Raw genomic sequence first — 18,089 nt, 5'->3', positions numbered from 1 at the left:
TACCCAGAACCTCCTTATCTCCCAGATAAGCTGGTCTGAAATGTCGAATTACTGCCTTCCCCCACGGGGATCCAAAACAGCAAAACCAGTGAGAGAGGTCAGGGGATGATGCTGAGGGAAAATCTGGAGGTACAGAGGGTTTAGGGATGTGTGAAGGAAGGGGCTGCAGCCCAGGGAGAGCTCACAGAGCAGAGCACAGAGCAGCAGCTGCAGCACGCAGACACTCCAGGGCGGCGTGGCAGCTGGAGCAGCAGGATGGAAAGCAGGCAGTGTGAGGTGGGACAGAGACAGGGACAGCAGGTATTGTGAGATGGGACAGACAGACAGGGGACAGCAGGCACTGTGAGACGGGACAGAGACAGGGACAGCAGGCACTGTGAGACGGGACAGAGACAGGGACAGCAGGCGCTGTGAGATGGGGGAGAGAGCCAGGGACAGCAGGCACTGTGAGACGGGACAGAGACAGGGACAGCAGGCGCTGTGAGATGGGGGAGAGAGCCAGGGACAGCAGGCACTGTGAGACGGGACAGAGACAGGGACAGCAGGCGCTGTGAGATGGGGGAGAGAGCCAGGGACAGCAGGCACTGTGAGACGGGACAGAGACAGGGACAGCAGGCGCTGTGAGATGGGGGAGAGAGCCAGGGACAGCAGGCACTGTGAGACGGGACAGAGACAGGGACAGCAGGCGCTGTGAGATGGGGGAGAGAGCCAGGGACAGCAGGCACTGTGAGGTGGGACAGACAGCCAGGGGACAGCAGGCAGCCGCAGGAAGCTCATCAGCAGAGAGGGGACCCCAGAGGAAAAGGTGACAGCAAGAGATAAAGGCAGCTGGGTATGGCAGAGCTGGGGGGGCTGGCTGTGCTTGGGCCCTCAAAAATGAATGTGCAGAATTGTCTCAATGCCAAGGGGGTTTTTATGGTTTCAAATTTCTGAACATCCTTCTTAACCCACCCCCCAAGCTGCCACCAACAGAGGCCCACACACGCTGCAGGACCCTCCTCCTTTTGGGATGCTGAGGTCTCTCTGGAATTAGCACATCCTTGCAAAAGCAGAATTGGAGAGAGAATTCCTCCTTGCAAAACTCTTCTGGGCTTTGTTCTGGCCCTGATGTTTGGGTCAGTGTGGTCTCACAGCCTCACCTCGCCCTCCTCTGCTTCCACTTGCACACTGAGTAATTCCCATTCCCTGGGGGTTTTCAGCCTTTGGCTGCTCCTCGTGCTCCTGCAGCAGCTCGGGCTGTGGATGCAGCTCCCTCCATGCCTGCTCCTAAAGCAGCTGCCACTGCAGCCCCAGAGCTCCAGGCAGCACTGGGGCTCTGGCTGTGGCCTGGGTGTTCTGTCGATTTTCTCTGCTCTCACTCAAGGTCACCAGCAAAACATTTTGGGAATGTCTGGGAAGACAGAGGCTGCTTCAATTGTCTTCACAAAGGGCAGGGGAGGGTTTGGCATTTCTGTGAAAGGTTAGTCTATGCAGAGCCTTTATCAGCCACAGAGGAAGCAGGATGTCTGTGCTGTAAAAAAGGACAATTACAGTGCTGCTGGTGGCTCCAATTTTCCCTGGGATCGGGAGCACATCAGACAACTGAGGGGTGACAGTGATATTTGAGCCAAATATTTGGAAGTCTTTTGCTTGCAGAGCCAAGGAGGAGATTTGGGCTAAGGGCTGGAAAATGACTTTGGGGGTTCTGCAAGAGGTGAGGATGAAAGGCTTTGTTAACCCACATTTCCTGCAGCTCTCACCTGTGGATTTGTTTGGATGCATCAGAACCAGCAAATCCAAAATCCCTGGCTGGCTGGCAGGGAATTGTCTGCCAGGAGAGCCAGGAGCAGCAGGGCAGCCCCAGCTCTGCTCTGTTTGCTGCCAGACCTTTTGCAGGGATTTACTGAACTCAGCTGCCTCCCTGGCCGTGAGAACATCACCAACCTAAATTCTGGGCTCTGAGGAAGGACAGGGCTTGGCTGAGGGCTGTGCTGTGTTCTCCCCTTTTCCAGCACCAAAACTGGCAGCCAGTCCCATCCACTCCCTTCCTCAGTTTTTCCACTTTTTTTAATCCATTTTTCCTGGATGAATTCACATGCATCTAGCTGGGCACACTGCAAAAATCCATGCTGTGAGCAGACTAGAAGATCACATTTCACAGAAGATGAGAGTGAGGAAAATGCTCTTGCAGCAGGGAGCCCTGTCAGGAGGCAGAGGAAGAAACTGTGGCCAGCCCCAAATTAATAAAACACAGCTGGGTTTGACCTGAGTCACCTGCAATCTGTGCCAAGGCTGAGCTGGCAAAGCAAGTGACCTCGAGGAATCTGCTCTAGAGGGGCCAGCTCTGAGGAGCTGCTGCTGCTCCTGGTCCTTCCCACTCCCAGAACTAAGGGGAATGCTGCTCAGGATGTGTGCCTTGCCTGCCCAGGTTGATGACTCCACGTGGGATTCCAGTGGGGGTGTTGAAGGCTGGCAGAAGTTTCTCTCCAAGTTCCAGGGCTTTGCTCTTGAACACCTGTTAAAAGGGAGGATAAATATTTGATGGAACGAGTCCCAGAGGATTCCCCCCATCACCTTTTCCAAACACACACACATAAAACACTGGAGGTGCTGCAGAACCCCTGCTCCATGTGTGCTGTGCCCTGGCTCCCCTGCACAAAAAATCTGAACCAAAAGTCTCACTGAAAATCTCTAAATTTCCTCTCAAATCTGCACTAAACCAGCACCCAGTCCCCTGCCAAAGCCTCAGCCTGGAGCAGAGCAGCTCACAACAGCACCCTGTGATCTGAGCTGATCCAGAGTGCTCTCCAAACCCTTCCCATTCCCAGGGTGGCAGAGAACACAAGGAGCTGCAATCACGGAGTTAAAATCAGAAGAAATCCTTCTGGGCTGAAGCACGGCTAGATTCACAACGTGGGCTTGCCCAGGTTTTGTTTTCATCTCCTGTTGTAAAAACCACGATTTCCAACCAACCATCTCCTCCTTGCAGCTCCTGGCCAAGAAGGATTGGTGGTTTCATGGCTAAGCTGCTCCTTTTCCACTGGTAATGCCTCAGTTTTGGGCTCTCCAGTCAAATTGCAGCTTATGGTGCCTTGCAGCACAAAGCAAGCACGCACAATTATTTTGGGACAGACTGATACCAGCACTAATCTTCGCTGCAGAGATTAGTCCTGATCAAGAGAAGCCTCTAAGTGACTTAGGAGATAAAGCACAAGCCTTTTACCTCTAGCCCTGTGGTGGTGGCTCTCAGAAAGCAGGAATTCATTGCTCTGAAAATACAGCACTGAGGAAACCTGAGCTCTCCTGTGGGCTCACAGACCTTTGATACTCCCACAAGGAAACAGGGGGCTGCCTCAGAAGGGAAAAGCAAGAGACAGGAACTGGCTTTTGCCTTTCAGTGACACTGACTGGGTAAGTGACAGGCACTGCCCCAGCTGCTGATGGCACTTCAAGAGGTCACTGCTGGAGTTTTATGGTTTAATGTGGTTTCTTTTTGCTCTGTTGATCTGAAACCTGTTGAAGTTGTCACTGAGGCAGGCTCTGAGTCGGGGCACTGAGTCTTTGAGAGTTTTCCCTGGAGGGGAATCCCAGAGGGAAGTCATTCCTGGGACACATTTAAAATGCAGCTGAAGTAAGAGAGCTGCTCCTGGATCAACGGTGTCACTGTGCAGGAGCCATCCCACCCTCTGTGCTGGGGCAGCAGCAGAGCTGAGCTCTCATTTAGGGCCAGTCCTCACAGAACTCCCCCTGAACCAGAGTTTCAGCTCACCAAAGACTCCCAGGGCAGAGGAATAATCTCCTCATCTCCCTACAGATGTAGAATTCCAGCGCAGGCACACCATCAAACAGATTATGGCATTGTGGGAGGAGGGAGGGCAGTGGAAATGAGATCTCCTGCTTCACCCAGGGCTCCAGCATCCACCTCAGGGGCTGGGACACCAAGTTCTGCATCCCAGGGCACTCCAGCTCAGGAATTCCTGCTCCACGGGGATGTGCAGCTGAGTGGGGAGCACCTGCCCCTCTCAGCTGCCCTCCTGAGCCCGAGGCAGGATCTGGGATGATGTCTGATGAAATCTCACCCCACTTGGAAGAGAGAGGAACAAGCACAAAGATCCTGTTGCAAATGGCATTTCCCCGGGGAGCAATGTGTCCAACTGCAAACGTGTCTTGCTGGAATTGCCCACAGGAGGAAAGATCTCTGGCAAATGAGCCATGCACGGTGTGTGCAAGGTAATTATTCCAGGCTTAATTAAAGGAACGTTAGTGGCATTTCCATATTCACAAGAAGGATGGGTTTAGCCTGTTGTTAAGGGGGGGTTATCTGGTGCTGAGGGCAGAGCTCTCAGCTGGTTCCTGGGGCTGGGGGACACTGTGGGGACAAACCTCCTCTCCAGTCAGGTAGTAGGTGGCCAGGAGCCCTCCGATGTAGCGGATGTTCACCTCGAACAGGGAAGCTTCTCCATTCTGCAAAGACACAAGGACAGCCCTGAGTGCAGCACAGCCCCCATCTCCCAGCACTTTGTGCCCATCTCTCAGCTCTTCGTTTGCTCTGCAGGGACAGGGGGAGCCTGGAGGGAAGAGAAACCCAAACTGCCCCATTTATCACCTGAGGCAGCACCTGGGTCAGGCAGGGCAGGTCACACAGGCACAGAACCTCCTGAGCTGGAAGGGACCCACCAGCATCATCCTGGTCTGCCCAGACACCCCAACAACCCCACCCGGGGCATCCCTGGAGTGCTGTCCTGGAGCTCTGACAGCTCTGTGCCCATTCCCTGGGGAGCCTGGGCAGTGCCCAGCACCCTCTGGGGAAGAGCCTTTGGCCAAAATCCAGCCCAAACTTCCCCCGACACAACTCCAGACAGATCACAGCACTCGGTTTCAAGCAGAGCTTGTGGGTCCTGCAGTCCCTGTCCTGCCTTTCTGGACTGTGAGGGCTCCTTGTGCAGAGGCAATATTGAATTAATTTCCCCCTGCCTCCCTTGCTGTGCTCCCTGACTCCACGGATCAATCCATAGCATTCACTCTTGTCTTTACAGATCAATCTATTCTGCAGGCCAAGATTAAAAGCTTTTATGAAATCCAGATAAATTATCTCCCAGTTGATTTTGTCCCTCGTTTATCGATTCAGTAACGGACTGAGACCATTCACCAAATTTATCAGATGTGGGCTGCCTTTTATGAATCCAAGAATGCCAGTGGTGCCCTCCCAAATGATGCTTCTCTACAAAGGCAGCTGCAGGCATTGTTCCCGTGGGAGAACCATTCCTCACAACAACTAGACTGGCATTAAACAAATACAAGTTGAAGCTGCACTTTGGTTTTCACATTCTCTGTGTGTGCCACTGATGAGATGCCATCAGCTGGGGATGAGGGATGCAGGAGCTGGGACAGAGGAGGGACAGCACCCTTTGGCTGCCAGCACTGCTGTGCTGCTCCAGAGCCCCAGCACAGCCCCTCGTGTCCAGGACAGCTCCAGCAGCCCCAGGGAGAAGCAGCCCTGGCTGTTTTCAGAGGTGATGCCCTTCCTGACAAACCCTGGCTCCTCTGTGCTCCCTCTCTGCTGCTGAGGTGTCACACAGATCCCAGCAGTGACACCAACAGAGAACCCAGACAAGGGGAGCTGGGTTTACAACCTTAATCTAATTTAATAAGGAAATTTAATGAGGAAATCTCGTTTTATCACAGGCAGACATTTACCTGAGACCAAACAGAACTTGTTCTTTGATGAGCAACATTTCCCTGGGCTGTCTAAGAGTGAGTGTCTGTTTCCATAGCCCAGCCCAGAACACAAGAACCATTAAACACTGAACCTTCTTGTCAGCCAGACACGGTGAGGCTGAGCTGCTGCCCCTGCTGGAACCAGCAGAAAATTGGGGTGAATCACTGCACTGCTCCCTTTGGCCTTGCAAAGAAAATCAGCTGAGTGGTTTCTTCCCCTACAGAGCTGTGCTTTCTCTCCCCGAAGGGGAAGATTGAGATCAGGACTGGCAGTTTAGGTGGCACAGGCAGGCATTCCCAGCAGCTGACTCACCACGTTCAAGTCAAAGCTCTTCTCCACCCACTGCTTGGCTTCTTGGAATTCCTCCTCGAGCTCCATGATGTAGAGGGTGTCTAAGGCATCGATCACAGTTGCTCCTCGAAGGCCTCCTGTGTGGCAAAAACACAAGAGAGGGATGAAAGCACAGCTCTGAGTCAGCCTGGGGGGCTGGCACAGGCAGCAGCTCCCAGTGCTGGGGGTGGCACCTTCCCCCAGGGCTGCTCAGCTCTGCACCCACAACTGGACCCCAATCTCCAAAGGCCTGAAAGAATGATGAGTTCTGGAAGAACTGCCCCAAGGAACAGCTCAGGGTCCTCACCTGAAGCCCCCAGCCACAAGTGCAAGCCTTGGCCTTGTTCCCAGTCCTACCTGGCCAGGGTGGCTCAGCAATATTTGTGCTCTCACCAAGGGACACGGGGACTGTGACTGATGAGCATCATCCCTGCAGCCCAGAGAAGTGCTCAGATCCACCCATTCCAGGCTCCTTCCTCCTCTCAGCGTTCCTCTCCCCCAGGGAAGTATCCTGCCTTATTCTGTTGATGCTACAAGATTGCAGTTTTGACACTTTTCAGGCAGCCAGCACATCATTGCTTTAATAAAAACCCAAGCAGGACTTTCCTGCTCCACTACGGATTGCTGCCTTTCGGATGCTGTCTGCATCAAAAGCAGGGGCTGTGGGAGAGGAGGGAGGCAGAAACAGCCTCCAGGAATCCATTTACTCCTGCAGGCCTGGGAAATGACCTTCTCACTGGAGCCATCTCCAGGAGCAATGGCTGGATGGAGTCAAACAGCCACTGGATCAACCGGTGGGCTCTGAAAATCAGCTGGGCTGATGTGGGCCTGGAATGTTTGCCAAAAGCACTGAGCATGGAAAACAACGCCGTGGCAGGCAGGGCTGCTTTCATCAGCCCTAATGATTCTTCAATATTAATGATTATGTGATTTTTATACACTTTCCTGTTAGCAAGCAGAGACGTGACAGGGAAGCAGGGAGAGCATTTTAAACAGGGAAGGAAGGGCAGTGGCACCTGAGGCACAGCTGTTGCTGTGATATTCTGAGAGGAAAATCACACTGCTGGGCTCGCCTTAATTTGATGATATAATCAACAAAAGCTTTTCATAATCTGCAGAGAGACAATGAGGAAAGTTGGATTTGCTCAAGCTAAATGGAGACAAAGAGACAACAAACTCTGGGATGATTAATTGAAGTGAGGAATATTGCTGGAATTGACAGAGCCTTTTATGTTTTTAGCAAGTCAGGGTTTTAACTTGGGGAATGGCTCTGGGGACTGGGAACTCTCTGCTTGGAGTGGCTCAGCTCTCCTGCCTGTGTTTGACAAAGCAGAGGGCAAACCTCGCTCCCCTGCTGCTCTGTCTTTGTGTCACATTAAACATTTGTTTTAAATCTTCCCTCACTCTCTGCATCAGAAGAACCTGGGGCTGTGTGTTCCCTTTCTCCTGCACCAGCTTTGCAGCAGCTGCAGCTGCTCAGTGGCTCCTGTCCTGCAGCCCCAGAGCCCTCCCCACGCCAGGAGGGGCTGTGCCAGCTCCAGCCCCAGGAGAGGGATGAAAAGGCAGCTCCTGCCCCTCCTCAGCAAGCCAGGGCTGTGCCTGTCCCTCGCCAGGACAGAGGGCACCCGTGGTTTCTGTGCCAGGGGAGCATCTTCCCTCCTTCCTGCTCGGCCTTGGCTGCCTCAGAGCAGGAGGGAGCTGCAGGGGCAGTGTGAGAATTTGGTGTGTGCACACCCCAGCACAAACACACCCAGCTGGCACGGGGGTGACACCTCCTGCCAGCTTTGTTACCCCATCAGCACCTCCCCGCACCTGCACATTAGGGTGGGAGGGCTGCAATCAAAGGGGAGGCAGCTCCAAACCAAATCCAGCCCCTCTCTGTCACTTCTGACTCTTGCTGACACCCTCATCTCCAAATTGCTGGTTTCAGCCTGACTGTTCTTGCTCTCAGGGAGTTTTAAAGTAGGAACCAAGAAACCCTCACAAGAAACCCGTGACAGAAACCCTCCTGGAAGCTCCCAGGGCTGGGAGCAGTGGCTTTAGAGCAGGACCCCACAAACCCAAGTGTGCAATGAAAACCCCTCCTGATCCTGCTCCAGCCTGGCTGGGCTGGGGACACCTTCAGCAGGGAGAGAACAGGCACCTCAGGGGTCTGGGGGCATTCCTGGGTGTCACAGCAGCTCTGGTGACAGGGCTGTCCCTGAGTGATGCAGCAGCTGATGGCAGCAGACAAAGGTTCATCTCTCCCTGAGCTGAAGGAGGGCCTGTGCCACCCTGGATTTGCTCTTTTGTGCAGCAGAAGAATGGAGAGAGGAGTGTGGGCAACAAGGCTGCTCTGTTCCTGCTGCCACCCAGCCCAGGAGCTGAGCCCTGCCACAGGGAGCACCAGCCAACACTGACTTCACTGACACCATCTGGGGAAAGGTGCTGCTGGAGAGGAGCTGGCACTGGTGGCTCTCAGGGGTTTTGACTCGTTTTGTTTCTTCTTTTCTTAATTTCTTTTGGTTTTTTTTTTTTTTTTTTAGCCCAGACTCACCTGCACCTGCCTCTCCCAACACCTCAACAAGTGACCCAAGCCCAGCACTCATCCAGCACCCAGAGCTTAGCAGAAGTTGATTTTCTGAAGAGGAGCAGCTGTGATGGGAGGGATGGAGAGCACTGCCTTCCCTCTTCCCAAAATAGCCACCATTCAGGTGGAGCATCACTGCCCAGACAGACTTGAAGGGCTCCCAGCTGCAAGTCTGTCCCTTGAGAGCCTTAAAAAAAGGCACCAAAGTGATGCTTCAGCAGCCAAGTAGCTGTGAGTGGGGTCTGAAATAGCCTTTCCTCAGGAAGGAGAGCTCCTCCCAAAGGCTCTCCTGAATCCACCACACTCTCTGTACCTGGGCATGGAGAACAAGGACCCTGCAAAGGCCCCCAAAGCACAGGCTGGACTCTCCTGTCCCACCAGCTTTGCTTTGGGGTCCAAGGACCAAGGAGGAGTTCAGGGTGTGCCTTTGGGAAGGTGAACACAGTGCCAGGATTCCCAAGCAGCAGGAGGTGGGAGCATCCTCACCAGGATCTCCAGCAGCTTTCCAGCACTCCCTGATGCCAGGGTTCAGCTCAAATGAAATTATCCTTTCACAGGCTGGTTTGGGTTGGAAGGGGCCTTAAAGATCATCCAATTCCAACCTTCCACTGGAAAACTCCTTGTGCTGTGTCCCCCCTGCTTAGAGCCACGTTCCCCTGCGACTGCTACCACCAGGGAGGGATGGAAGCCCACCCTGACCCCAGCCAGCCCTGCCAGAGCCCTGCAGCAGGCACAGGGCTTGGGGAACCTCATCTCTAATGCCCTCAGCCCCAGGGGGCCTGGTGCTGCCACTTGGTGAAGGGACTCAGTGAACAGAAACCAAATCCTTCGTCTCCAACAAAGCCATTTCAGAATCCGTGCAGCGACGCTTTGTGCCAAGGCCTCAGATGAACAGCACGAGCCATTAGGAAGATATCAGACTTAATCTTGCATGCAGCAGGACTGTTTAAATGCCACAGAACAGGGGGTTTCAAACAGCTCTTTGCTAACTTTAATAACGGAGTTTACAACTGAAAAGCAAGAGCAGAAGGGGGAGGAATTTAGATCAGCGCAATGTAAACCCAGATCAAAAATGAAAGGTCTTGACTCCCACTGTTCTTATGTCAGATTGTATTTGTCAAAACAGAAATTAGTGCTGAAATCTTGTTTGGAATAAAAATTAGGATGCAGTTTCTGTGAAACACGATGAACTTGTTAAGTGCCAAGGCACAAGGGGCTCTGATTGTCACTGGCTGTTTACCTTCACCTCCTGGGGTACGGGGGGGAAACACGAGATCCCTTCCCCTGCTTCTACTGCTCTGAAGGCTTCAATTAAAATCAGTGCCCTGTTACAGCAGCAGTCTGAAAAATTACCATCTCCAAGTGCTGCTTTTCCTGTTCTTTCTGGTCCTTTTTCCCCACGACAGGGCTTGGAGAGCAGCCTGAACTCCTGACATTTATCCCAAATGTGTGTGAGAAGCCTGGGAGCTGCCTGGGACCGCGTCAGCACACAGCTCCTGGCTGGTGGCACACTGTCCAATTCTGGGAGAAATCCACACAGAGACGTTTTACACAGCTCGGGATTATCTTGGCAACCAAATAAACTGTGAAAATCACTGCAGCTCCTCGAGAAATCTGCCCTGCAGCCAAGATTTGCCAGTCCCTGTGCGGAGCGCTCCAGGTCAGGCACAAGCGGAGCCTGGGAGCCTGCAGCTCCTGAGCTGGGACCTGGGCTTAGCCCAGAGCTCCCTGCCTGCTCTGGGCTTGAGCTTCTCCTGCCAGCCAAAAAAGCAGGAGGAATTTCCCCCAAAGCATGCAAAGAAAGAGGGTTTAAAGCAAGAGAATGTGATGGTTAGAGAAATAAGAATTAATTCATCCGGCAGATCCCACCTGGTGTCTCTGCTCTTCCCAAGCACTTTGCAGCAGCCATCCACCCAGTTCCCCTCTGCAATGGTGCAGGAACACTCCCCACCTCTTTATTTCTTAACATTTCCTCCAGCCCTCCCACCTCACCCCAGGGATGGGCACTGAAGATGAACTCCAGCTCCAGGAGATGCTCTCCAGTGGAAAATCACTCTGCTCCCATTGCAAGGATCAGGTGCCAGGGACCCCCAGGACAGGGCTGGTACCACTGGTCCAGCTGACAGAAATTAAACAGAGAATCCACATGGAACTGGGAAATGGGTTTGCTTTTCAGGGAGAAAGAAAATGTCTCAGTTAAATCCACAATTTAACTTTTACAGTCCTTCAGCTGCCTGTGAGTGGTACCTACTGCAGATGAAGGCAGAAACACCAGACCTGAGCTACAGCCCTGGCAGTGCCTTATTTATTGAGTTTTTGTCTGGGAACCTGATAGCTGTAACACAGAGTAACTACATTCCCTTTATTTAAGGCAAGCTAAACAAATTACATCTGAGCAACAAGGTAGCAGAAGCGAGAGATGGAGAGGACAAAGAAGTAGCCCAAGAATTAGAAAAGATCTATTTCTTTTTGTATCAGCACATTCTCTTGCAGAGTTAGGGGGAAAAAAAAAGTCCATTAGCTTTTGAGCAACCTCATTTTTCTTTGCTTTCCAAATAAACCACTGCACCTACACTTCAGGGACCTCATCAAAAACCACTCCATGGCCAAGGTTATTTTCCCATCTTCCTCACATTAATCTTCCTCACTCTCCTCTCCAGGTTTTGGTCAAGGGGTCACCCCCTGAGTGCTCTCCATGCCCTGATGGGCAGCAAAGACCACTGGGCAGAGCCCTGCGGGGTCACAGCAGCTCTGTCCCTGTCCCTGAGCTGGGAGCTGCCATCCATGGGGGTCTCGGGGTCACACCCTGTGCCAGCCCCCACCCCACACCCCAACAAACCAGCCCCCATCAGCCCAAAACACGATTTCCCCCCAATTCCAGTCTCTGTTCTGGTCTCTCCCCCTTCAGCACCCTGGCAGATTCAGCATTCCCAGCATGCTGGCCCTGCTTTGCAGGTTACCAACCTGTTCAGCTATCAATCCTGGCCCTGGGGATGTGGATTTCCATGCAGCTCCAGAGGAATCCACTGGAATTCCATGCATTTATCAGCCACAGGACATCACCCACATCCCCTCTGAGCTTCACACCCAAAGCAGCTCCAGCCCCGTCCCGTGGATGCAGGGTGGTAAAGTCACAGCTCCCCCAGGTCAGGGAAGGTCAGAGGGCTGAGCACTGCCTGGAAGATGCTCAGGAGCAGCAGAGCAATCGCTCTGCATGAGGCTGGGAGGGAGCAGAGCCCCAAAATCTCCATCTGCCAACCCGGGCTGAGCCTCCCACCTACGGCCGAGCAACTCTGAAGGCTGGCACGAGGGAAATCACCCAAACATCTGGCTCACAGCACAGCTCAGTCTGCTTTTTGTTGTCATCAGGAGAGATCTTCCAGCTTCCTGGGAAGTGCTAATGAGTGCCAGCTCCACCTGAGGCACGGAGCAGCCTCAGCATCTGCGCTGCACAGGTAAAGCTGGCACCAGACAGGCAGCTTCAAGTGCTGCCTTTTAGGCTGCTATGATCAAATTTAATAGAGAGTGCGTTCCAGCTGGGGAAGAAATGGCTTTTTTGGATTACGAACCACTCATGTTTTTCAAATATCAATTTCCCCTGGAGAATTAAGGCTATCGTTCAAGCTGCAGCAGCAGTGGCAGCTCTGCCCTGATCCAGTGATGGGTGGGAGACACAAAAGAGAGCTTGGGCTCATTTAGGGGTGTGGAAGAAGGCAGAGTCTGGGGGGAACAGGTTAGCAATATCCTTATTAAGCACTGGGAAAAAGGAGAAAAAGGTGTTCAGCACAAAACTGAATCACTTGTCAGAGCACCAGCCCCTCAGATAAGTTCCTTCCTTCAGAGGAATGGGAGAGCAGACACATGACAAGCACCTATTGCCAGCTGATTCTTAAATATTTAATACTTGGCAGCACTCCCTAGTTTAATCCTCTTTTCCCCAGTTCCTCCAACCATCTTTCAACATTTAGTGATCCTCCAACAAGCAGCTCTGGTTCATCCCTGCACGACTCCAACACCTCCTGGAGCTCGAATCAAACTGTTCCAAAGCGCCAGGGAGGAGGGGAGGCTTGCCTGAGGCTGGGAACACAATCCTGATCCAGCAGAGACACCTCAAACCCACTCCCCAGTGCCTCCCGTCTGTCTCCCTGACACACGGGCAGCTCTGCGGGCCAGGGAGGGCTCAGCAGGAAATTGGAAGTGATAATCGTTCAAATGCTCCTCTGGGAAAGAGCTTCCCTCCTGCTTTTGGGCAGCGGGGCTCAGATGCTGGCCAGGCAGAGGTAATTGCTTCTGACAAAGATGGGTCATTTGACAAGGCACGAGCACTTCAGGGAGGAGCAGTTCAAGGAGGTTAAGCACAACACAACAGCTGGGGCAAAGCACTGCTGGTGCCTCCCTGTTCTGGATGTCTGAAATTAATTTTGGAGTGGTTAAAGGTAATCTGATTATATTCAATTTATTGCTCCTCCACAGACCTCCTCGAGGACCTGCAGCATTTAATGTGAGGGGTCCCAACAGGCCCATTAAAGCAAACACACACGTCCTACCTGCAACTATTATCCTGCTCTGCCAGAGCCACAGGTAGCAGTTAATGAGCAGAGCTGCTAATTCACCTCAGAATTCAAAGGGGAGATGCTTCATTACAACAATCAGAAGAAGGTGCCCTTCTGCCTCTCAAACACACTTCTCAAAAGTGGCAGATGTGTTGTGACAGCACAGCCTGGAACTCCTGACAGTGGTTTTCCCTCAGATCTGGATGGGCTCTGCAGAACAGGCACCACGTTGGAGCTGGGGCTGTAAAACCACTCATCCCTGTCGTGGTTTTCTCCACAGCCCAGCCCAGCAAACATCACCTCCCAGAAATGATCTGGCCCTTAACATCAGCCCAGGTGGGAGAGAATTCAGAGATGAAGAAACCAAACCACCCTTTGCCTCAGAATGAATAAACACATTAATTGTGCTGTTCCTGCTGAGAACTCATGAGCTGAGCTTGGAACCCTCATAACCATCGAAGGAAGAATCTGAACACATTTTCTCTGTGAATGCAGTGGGTCAGGAGAATGCAAATGGTCCATTACCACCAGCACAAACACATTAAGCCACGTAACTCCATCACTTGGGACCATCTGTCCCTGTTCTTCCCTTTCTCTCCCATATTGTTAAAGTCACACCAACAAGACCCCAGCTGAAAGCCTCCAAATGCTCTCCAGCATGCTGCTTGACAGGATTAGATATCAAAATAATCTCAGCAAATTGGGAAAATAGTCAGGAGCAAGCGGGATGCAATTCAATGAGGCCGCACGGCGCGCTCTGCCCCGGGGGAAGCACAACGAGCCATGAAGCAGAAGGAATAAATGGTGAGGCAGCACTCTGCAAAGCCTGGCCAGGCTGCAGCCCAGGAAATGCAGCTCACACCAACGATCTCCAGCTCACACCAACGATCTCCAGCTCAAATCAACCATTTCCAGCTCAAATCAACAACTTCCAGCTCTCTTGCAGAGTTAGGGGCTCAGACCAATGATCTCTAGCTAAAATCAATGATTTCCAGCTCAGAGCAACAATTTCCAGCTCAAACTAATGATTTCCAGATCAAATCAACAATTTCTAGCTCAAATCAACAATTTCCAGCCCAAATCAAGGATTTCCAGCTCAGACCAATGATCTCTAGCTAAAATCAATGATTTCCAGCTCAGAGCAACAATTTCCAGTACAAACCAACAATTTCCAGCTCAGATCAACAATTTCCAGCCCAAATAAAGGATTTCCAGCTCAGACCACCGATTTCCAGCTCAAATCAACAATTTCCAGCTCAAATAAACAACTTCCAGCTCGAATAAAGGATTTCCAGCTCAGACCAATGATCTCCAACTCAGACCAATGATTTCCAGCTCAGAGCAACAATTTCCAGCTCAAACCAACAATTTCCAGCTCAAATAAACAATTTCCAGCCCAAATCAAGGATTTCCAGCTCAGACCGACGATCTCCAGCTCAAACCAAGACCTTGGAATGTTGGGAAAAGCAGCAAAGCCCACCCCAGGAAGAGCAGTAATGTCTCACACAAGAAAGGGCACAGAGTCTCCTTCCAGCAGCATTTGGAGACTCCAGAGGGCTCAGCAGGAGGAATGTGCCCTGCAATTAAAGCTGGCTAGGTCTGAGGCTGCTCAGCCTCCAGGGAAGAAGGCTGGAGGAAACTTGACAAGGTTTTTGAGATGCTGCAAAGAAGGAGAGGGTAAAAGCACTCAGCACATCCCCAGGGAAAGGCCAAGGAGTCCCAGCTGAACTCTGCAGGAGAGAGGGGTCAGGCACCAGGAGCAGCTTTAAAGCACCGAGGCAGAACTGCCTGCCAGGACCTTCCAGCCTCAGGAAGGGAAGCACTGAAAGGCTCCTGGCTGCTGCTTTCTGTGTTTTGCTGCTCCCTGGGATGAGTGGGAATTGCAGGTCTCCAAAAGATGCCCTGGAGAGGCAGCAGAGTGATCCTGAGGGAAGGAAGAGCTCCAGGAAACGTTTCCTGATGGCTCCATCACCTGCAAACCTTCCCCAGAGCTCCCTTAGAGACAGAGAACATCACAGCTACCATTTGGGATGTACACACAAAAGTCAGGAAATTAAAAATGCTGGTTCCCACAGCAACCAGGATGGAGCCTGCCAAGAGAGAAGGAATGTTCTAGTCTGGGCTAAAGGTGTCAATTTTAATGCCTGAAGGTGACTTCCACTTCCAGCTGCCTGAAGGAGAAGTCCATGAAAGCTCTGCACTCCTGCACGGGCAGACCTTGATGCTCAGGTCCTTTGTTCCTGAATTCCCTCTCTTCCTGGCAGACACAGCACAGACTGGAGCTTGGAAATGGAGATGAACCAGAGCTGTAAACCTGCTGTAACCCACCCCTGAATGCTGGGATCCCCCACTTCAGAATCCAGAACCCCCAGCTCTGTGAGGAAACCAGCCCAGAGCAATCCCGGGTTCAGAGGAAAGCACTGTGCAGAGAAACAGGAATAAAGGAATAAATTTGGTGTTCTTAACCCTGTCTTTGTACCTGAGAGGTAAATTCTGGGTGTGTTGAAATTAGTAGGAAACAACCTCTGCCTTTAGAACTTTCTCTTGAAACGCTTTTATTTTCCTGCACTGAACTTTTCTTCCCTTTTTCTCCCCCTTTTGGAGCTGCATATAAAGTGTGTTAGGGTGCAGAAGTGGTGTTGGGAATAAAACATCACAAGAAGGATGAACAATTTTAGTCAGTCCAGAAAAAATAAACCCCTCACCGTGTTTCACACTGATGCCTCAAGCAAAGGCTGAGGGATTTCCTTGAACCTCCAAAAAAATCCTCTCTAGAGACAGGAACAATCCTGGGAGGCTAAAAGGAAGCACTTTGTGAAAGCAGAAAGGTCTTGGAGTGACAAATGCCTGCCACAGCATTCTGAGCACACAGAGCCAGCCCCCAGCAGTGACAAGTCTGAAAGCTGATGTCCTGTGGGAGGAAGTTAAACCCACTGATTAAGTGAGATAAGGGACTCCTCTGCCCCAAAAAGGCAGCAGAGATGAAAAAAAAAAAAAAAATCAGAAACAAGCACCTGGAGAAATTACAGAGGAAGAAATTCAGTAGCAGGACCCATTTGATATATGATCTCCTGGAGGTGAATAGAAAAATGTCAAAATCTAACACTAATCCAGATGAATATCCAATGAGATACATAATGAGGGTGGAAAGAAACCTCAGCAGCAGCACAAAATGATTTGATAAAGCAGTTAAGTTCTAAATCTGAAATCCAACACAGCAAAGCCAGTTTGGAACCTGCTTAATCTCTTCAGAAGTTTCAGGAGTAGGAAATGAGTGAATTAAAACCAAAGTAAATGTTGTTTTGTTTTTTTTTTTTTTTTTGCTGTACAGTTTCCATCTCCTCTGAATAAACAATACAGAGAAATAAAGGTAAGAAACCCACGAGTCTCAAGATATTTCCAACATTAAAAGGCATGGCTAAAAATGTATTTTCAAAATATTCTTAACCTGCTCTGGATTTTATGTAGTTGCTGGTAGTGCAGGGGGGGCTGTGGCTGCAAACTCCTCCTGGAATAAAGCTGGAGCCAGAGGGGTTCAGGCTCTGCTCCCAGGGAACAGGGACAGGACAAGAAACGGCCTCAAGTTGTGCCAGGGGAGGTTTAGGTTGGATAGAGGGAACATTTCTTCCCTGAATGGGTGGTCAAGCATTGGAACTGGCTGCTCAGGGAGGTGCTGGAGTTCCTGGAAGTGCTCAGGAACGTGTGGATGTGGGGGAGTGGTGAACACAGGGCTGGTGCTGGGGCAGTGCTTGGATTTAAAGGTCTTTTCCAACCTTAATTCTGTGATTCTGGCAAAAACCTCAGCAACAATCTGACTGCAAGCAGTGGCCAGAGCCACCTTCAGCCCAGGCAGGGCAGCCAGGAGCCCCAGGGGTGGCATTTACCTCCCTAGGGAACCCCGGACTGGATTGGGTGGGAAGGGCCCTCAAAGCCCATCCCAGCCCATCCCATCCTATGGATCCTATCCCATCCCATCCTATGGATCCCATCCCATCCCATGGATCCCATCCCATCCCATGGATCCCATCCCATCCTATGGATCCCATCCTATGGATCCCATCCCATCCTATGGATCCCATCCCATGGATCCCATCCCATCCCATCCCCTCCCCTCCCATCCCACCCCACATTCCCAGTGATTCCCAGGCTGTGCCCAGCTCCCTGGAGCGGGTGCTGGATGTTTGTTCAAACCAGCTGGAAGTGCCAAGCCTCCAACTCAGCTTTTGCTGTGGAGCTGCCACCAAAGCCTCCTAATCCAGAGCTGGATCTGTGAGCAGTCCAACTCCACCCACTCTCAGCTGGCTGCCTTTTAATCACACGCTCAATATCTCTGAAGATTAGACAATTATTTCCGCATAATTAGTGTCCAGAATGAGGCACAGGCAACATCCATAATGGGGTGCTTAAAGGAAATATGAAAAGGAAAGAAGGAAAAATCTTAAAGACGAGCTCACTGTGTTTTAAAATACACCCAGAGCCTGAAAAAAGGATTAAAAAATAGCTCCAGCCTGATTGTTCCCCGCGTGCTGTGCCACGGGGCTGCTCACGTGTGGCTTCCTCCTCATCTCTGCCTGTTCCTCTCTCAGCAGCCCACAGAGGCTCCACAGAACCCTCTCCACTCCCAGCTCAACGCAATTTTCTCCCTTTTTCTGCTCCCATTTGCTCCTCTAATGGCTGTTTTTCTACTTCTCGTTTTGTTTCCTTCTCCCCCGTTTTGCTGCGCGAAGCACTTCTGACAAATCCCACGGCACTCTCTGCTACTTCCAGGCCTCATTAAGCTCCAGCCTCAGTTTGGGGTCAGTGGAAAGTTCAGGAAGCTGGTGAGGAAGCTGGGATGATGAATGGGGTTGGGGAGATAAGGTGGAGCTCGCCCAGTTTGCTGCTGGTCCAGGCTGGGCTGTCCAGAGAGCCCAGCTGCCCCAGCCTGGCTCTCCCATCC

At 51.7% G+C, this 18,089-nt stretch overlaps 1 protein-coding gene across 2 annotated transcripts in view; it reads right to left on the bottom strand.

The window, feature by feature from the left end:
• The window catches only part of MAN1C1 (mannosidase alpha class 1C member 1), a 47,615-nt gene that overhangs the window by 11,353 nt on the left and 18,173 nt on the right, over window positions 1-18,089 (bottom strand). For both annotated transcript variants that reach the window (XM_041463131.1, XM_041463130.1), the window contains exons 3-5: window positions 6,011-6,126; window positions 4,363-4,443; window positions 2,400-2,494 (exon numbers count right to left, since the gene is read on the bottom strand). In XM_041463131.1, the coding sequence (XP_041319065.1) occupies window positions 2,400-2,494; window positions 4,363-4,443; window positions 6,011-6,126 (292 nt within the window). The remainder of the gene's footprint in view (window positions 1-2,399; window positions 2,495-4,362; window positions 4,444-6,010; window positions 6,127-18,089) is intronic.

Source organism: Pyrgilauda ruficollis, unplaced genomic scaffold (assembly GCF_017590135.1).
Source record: "Pyrgilauda ruficollis isolate IOZ18807 unplaced genomic scaffold, ASM1759013v1 scaffold162, whole genome shotgun sequence".
Taxonomy (NCBI): Eukaryota; Metazoa; Chordata; class Aves; order Passeriformes; family Passeridae; genus Pyrgilauda; species Pyrgilauda ruficollis.
Note: the sequence above shows the minus strand (reverse complement) of the source record. Positions and strands in the feature narration are given on the sequence as shown.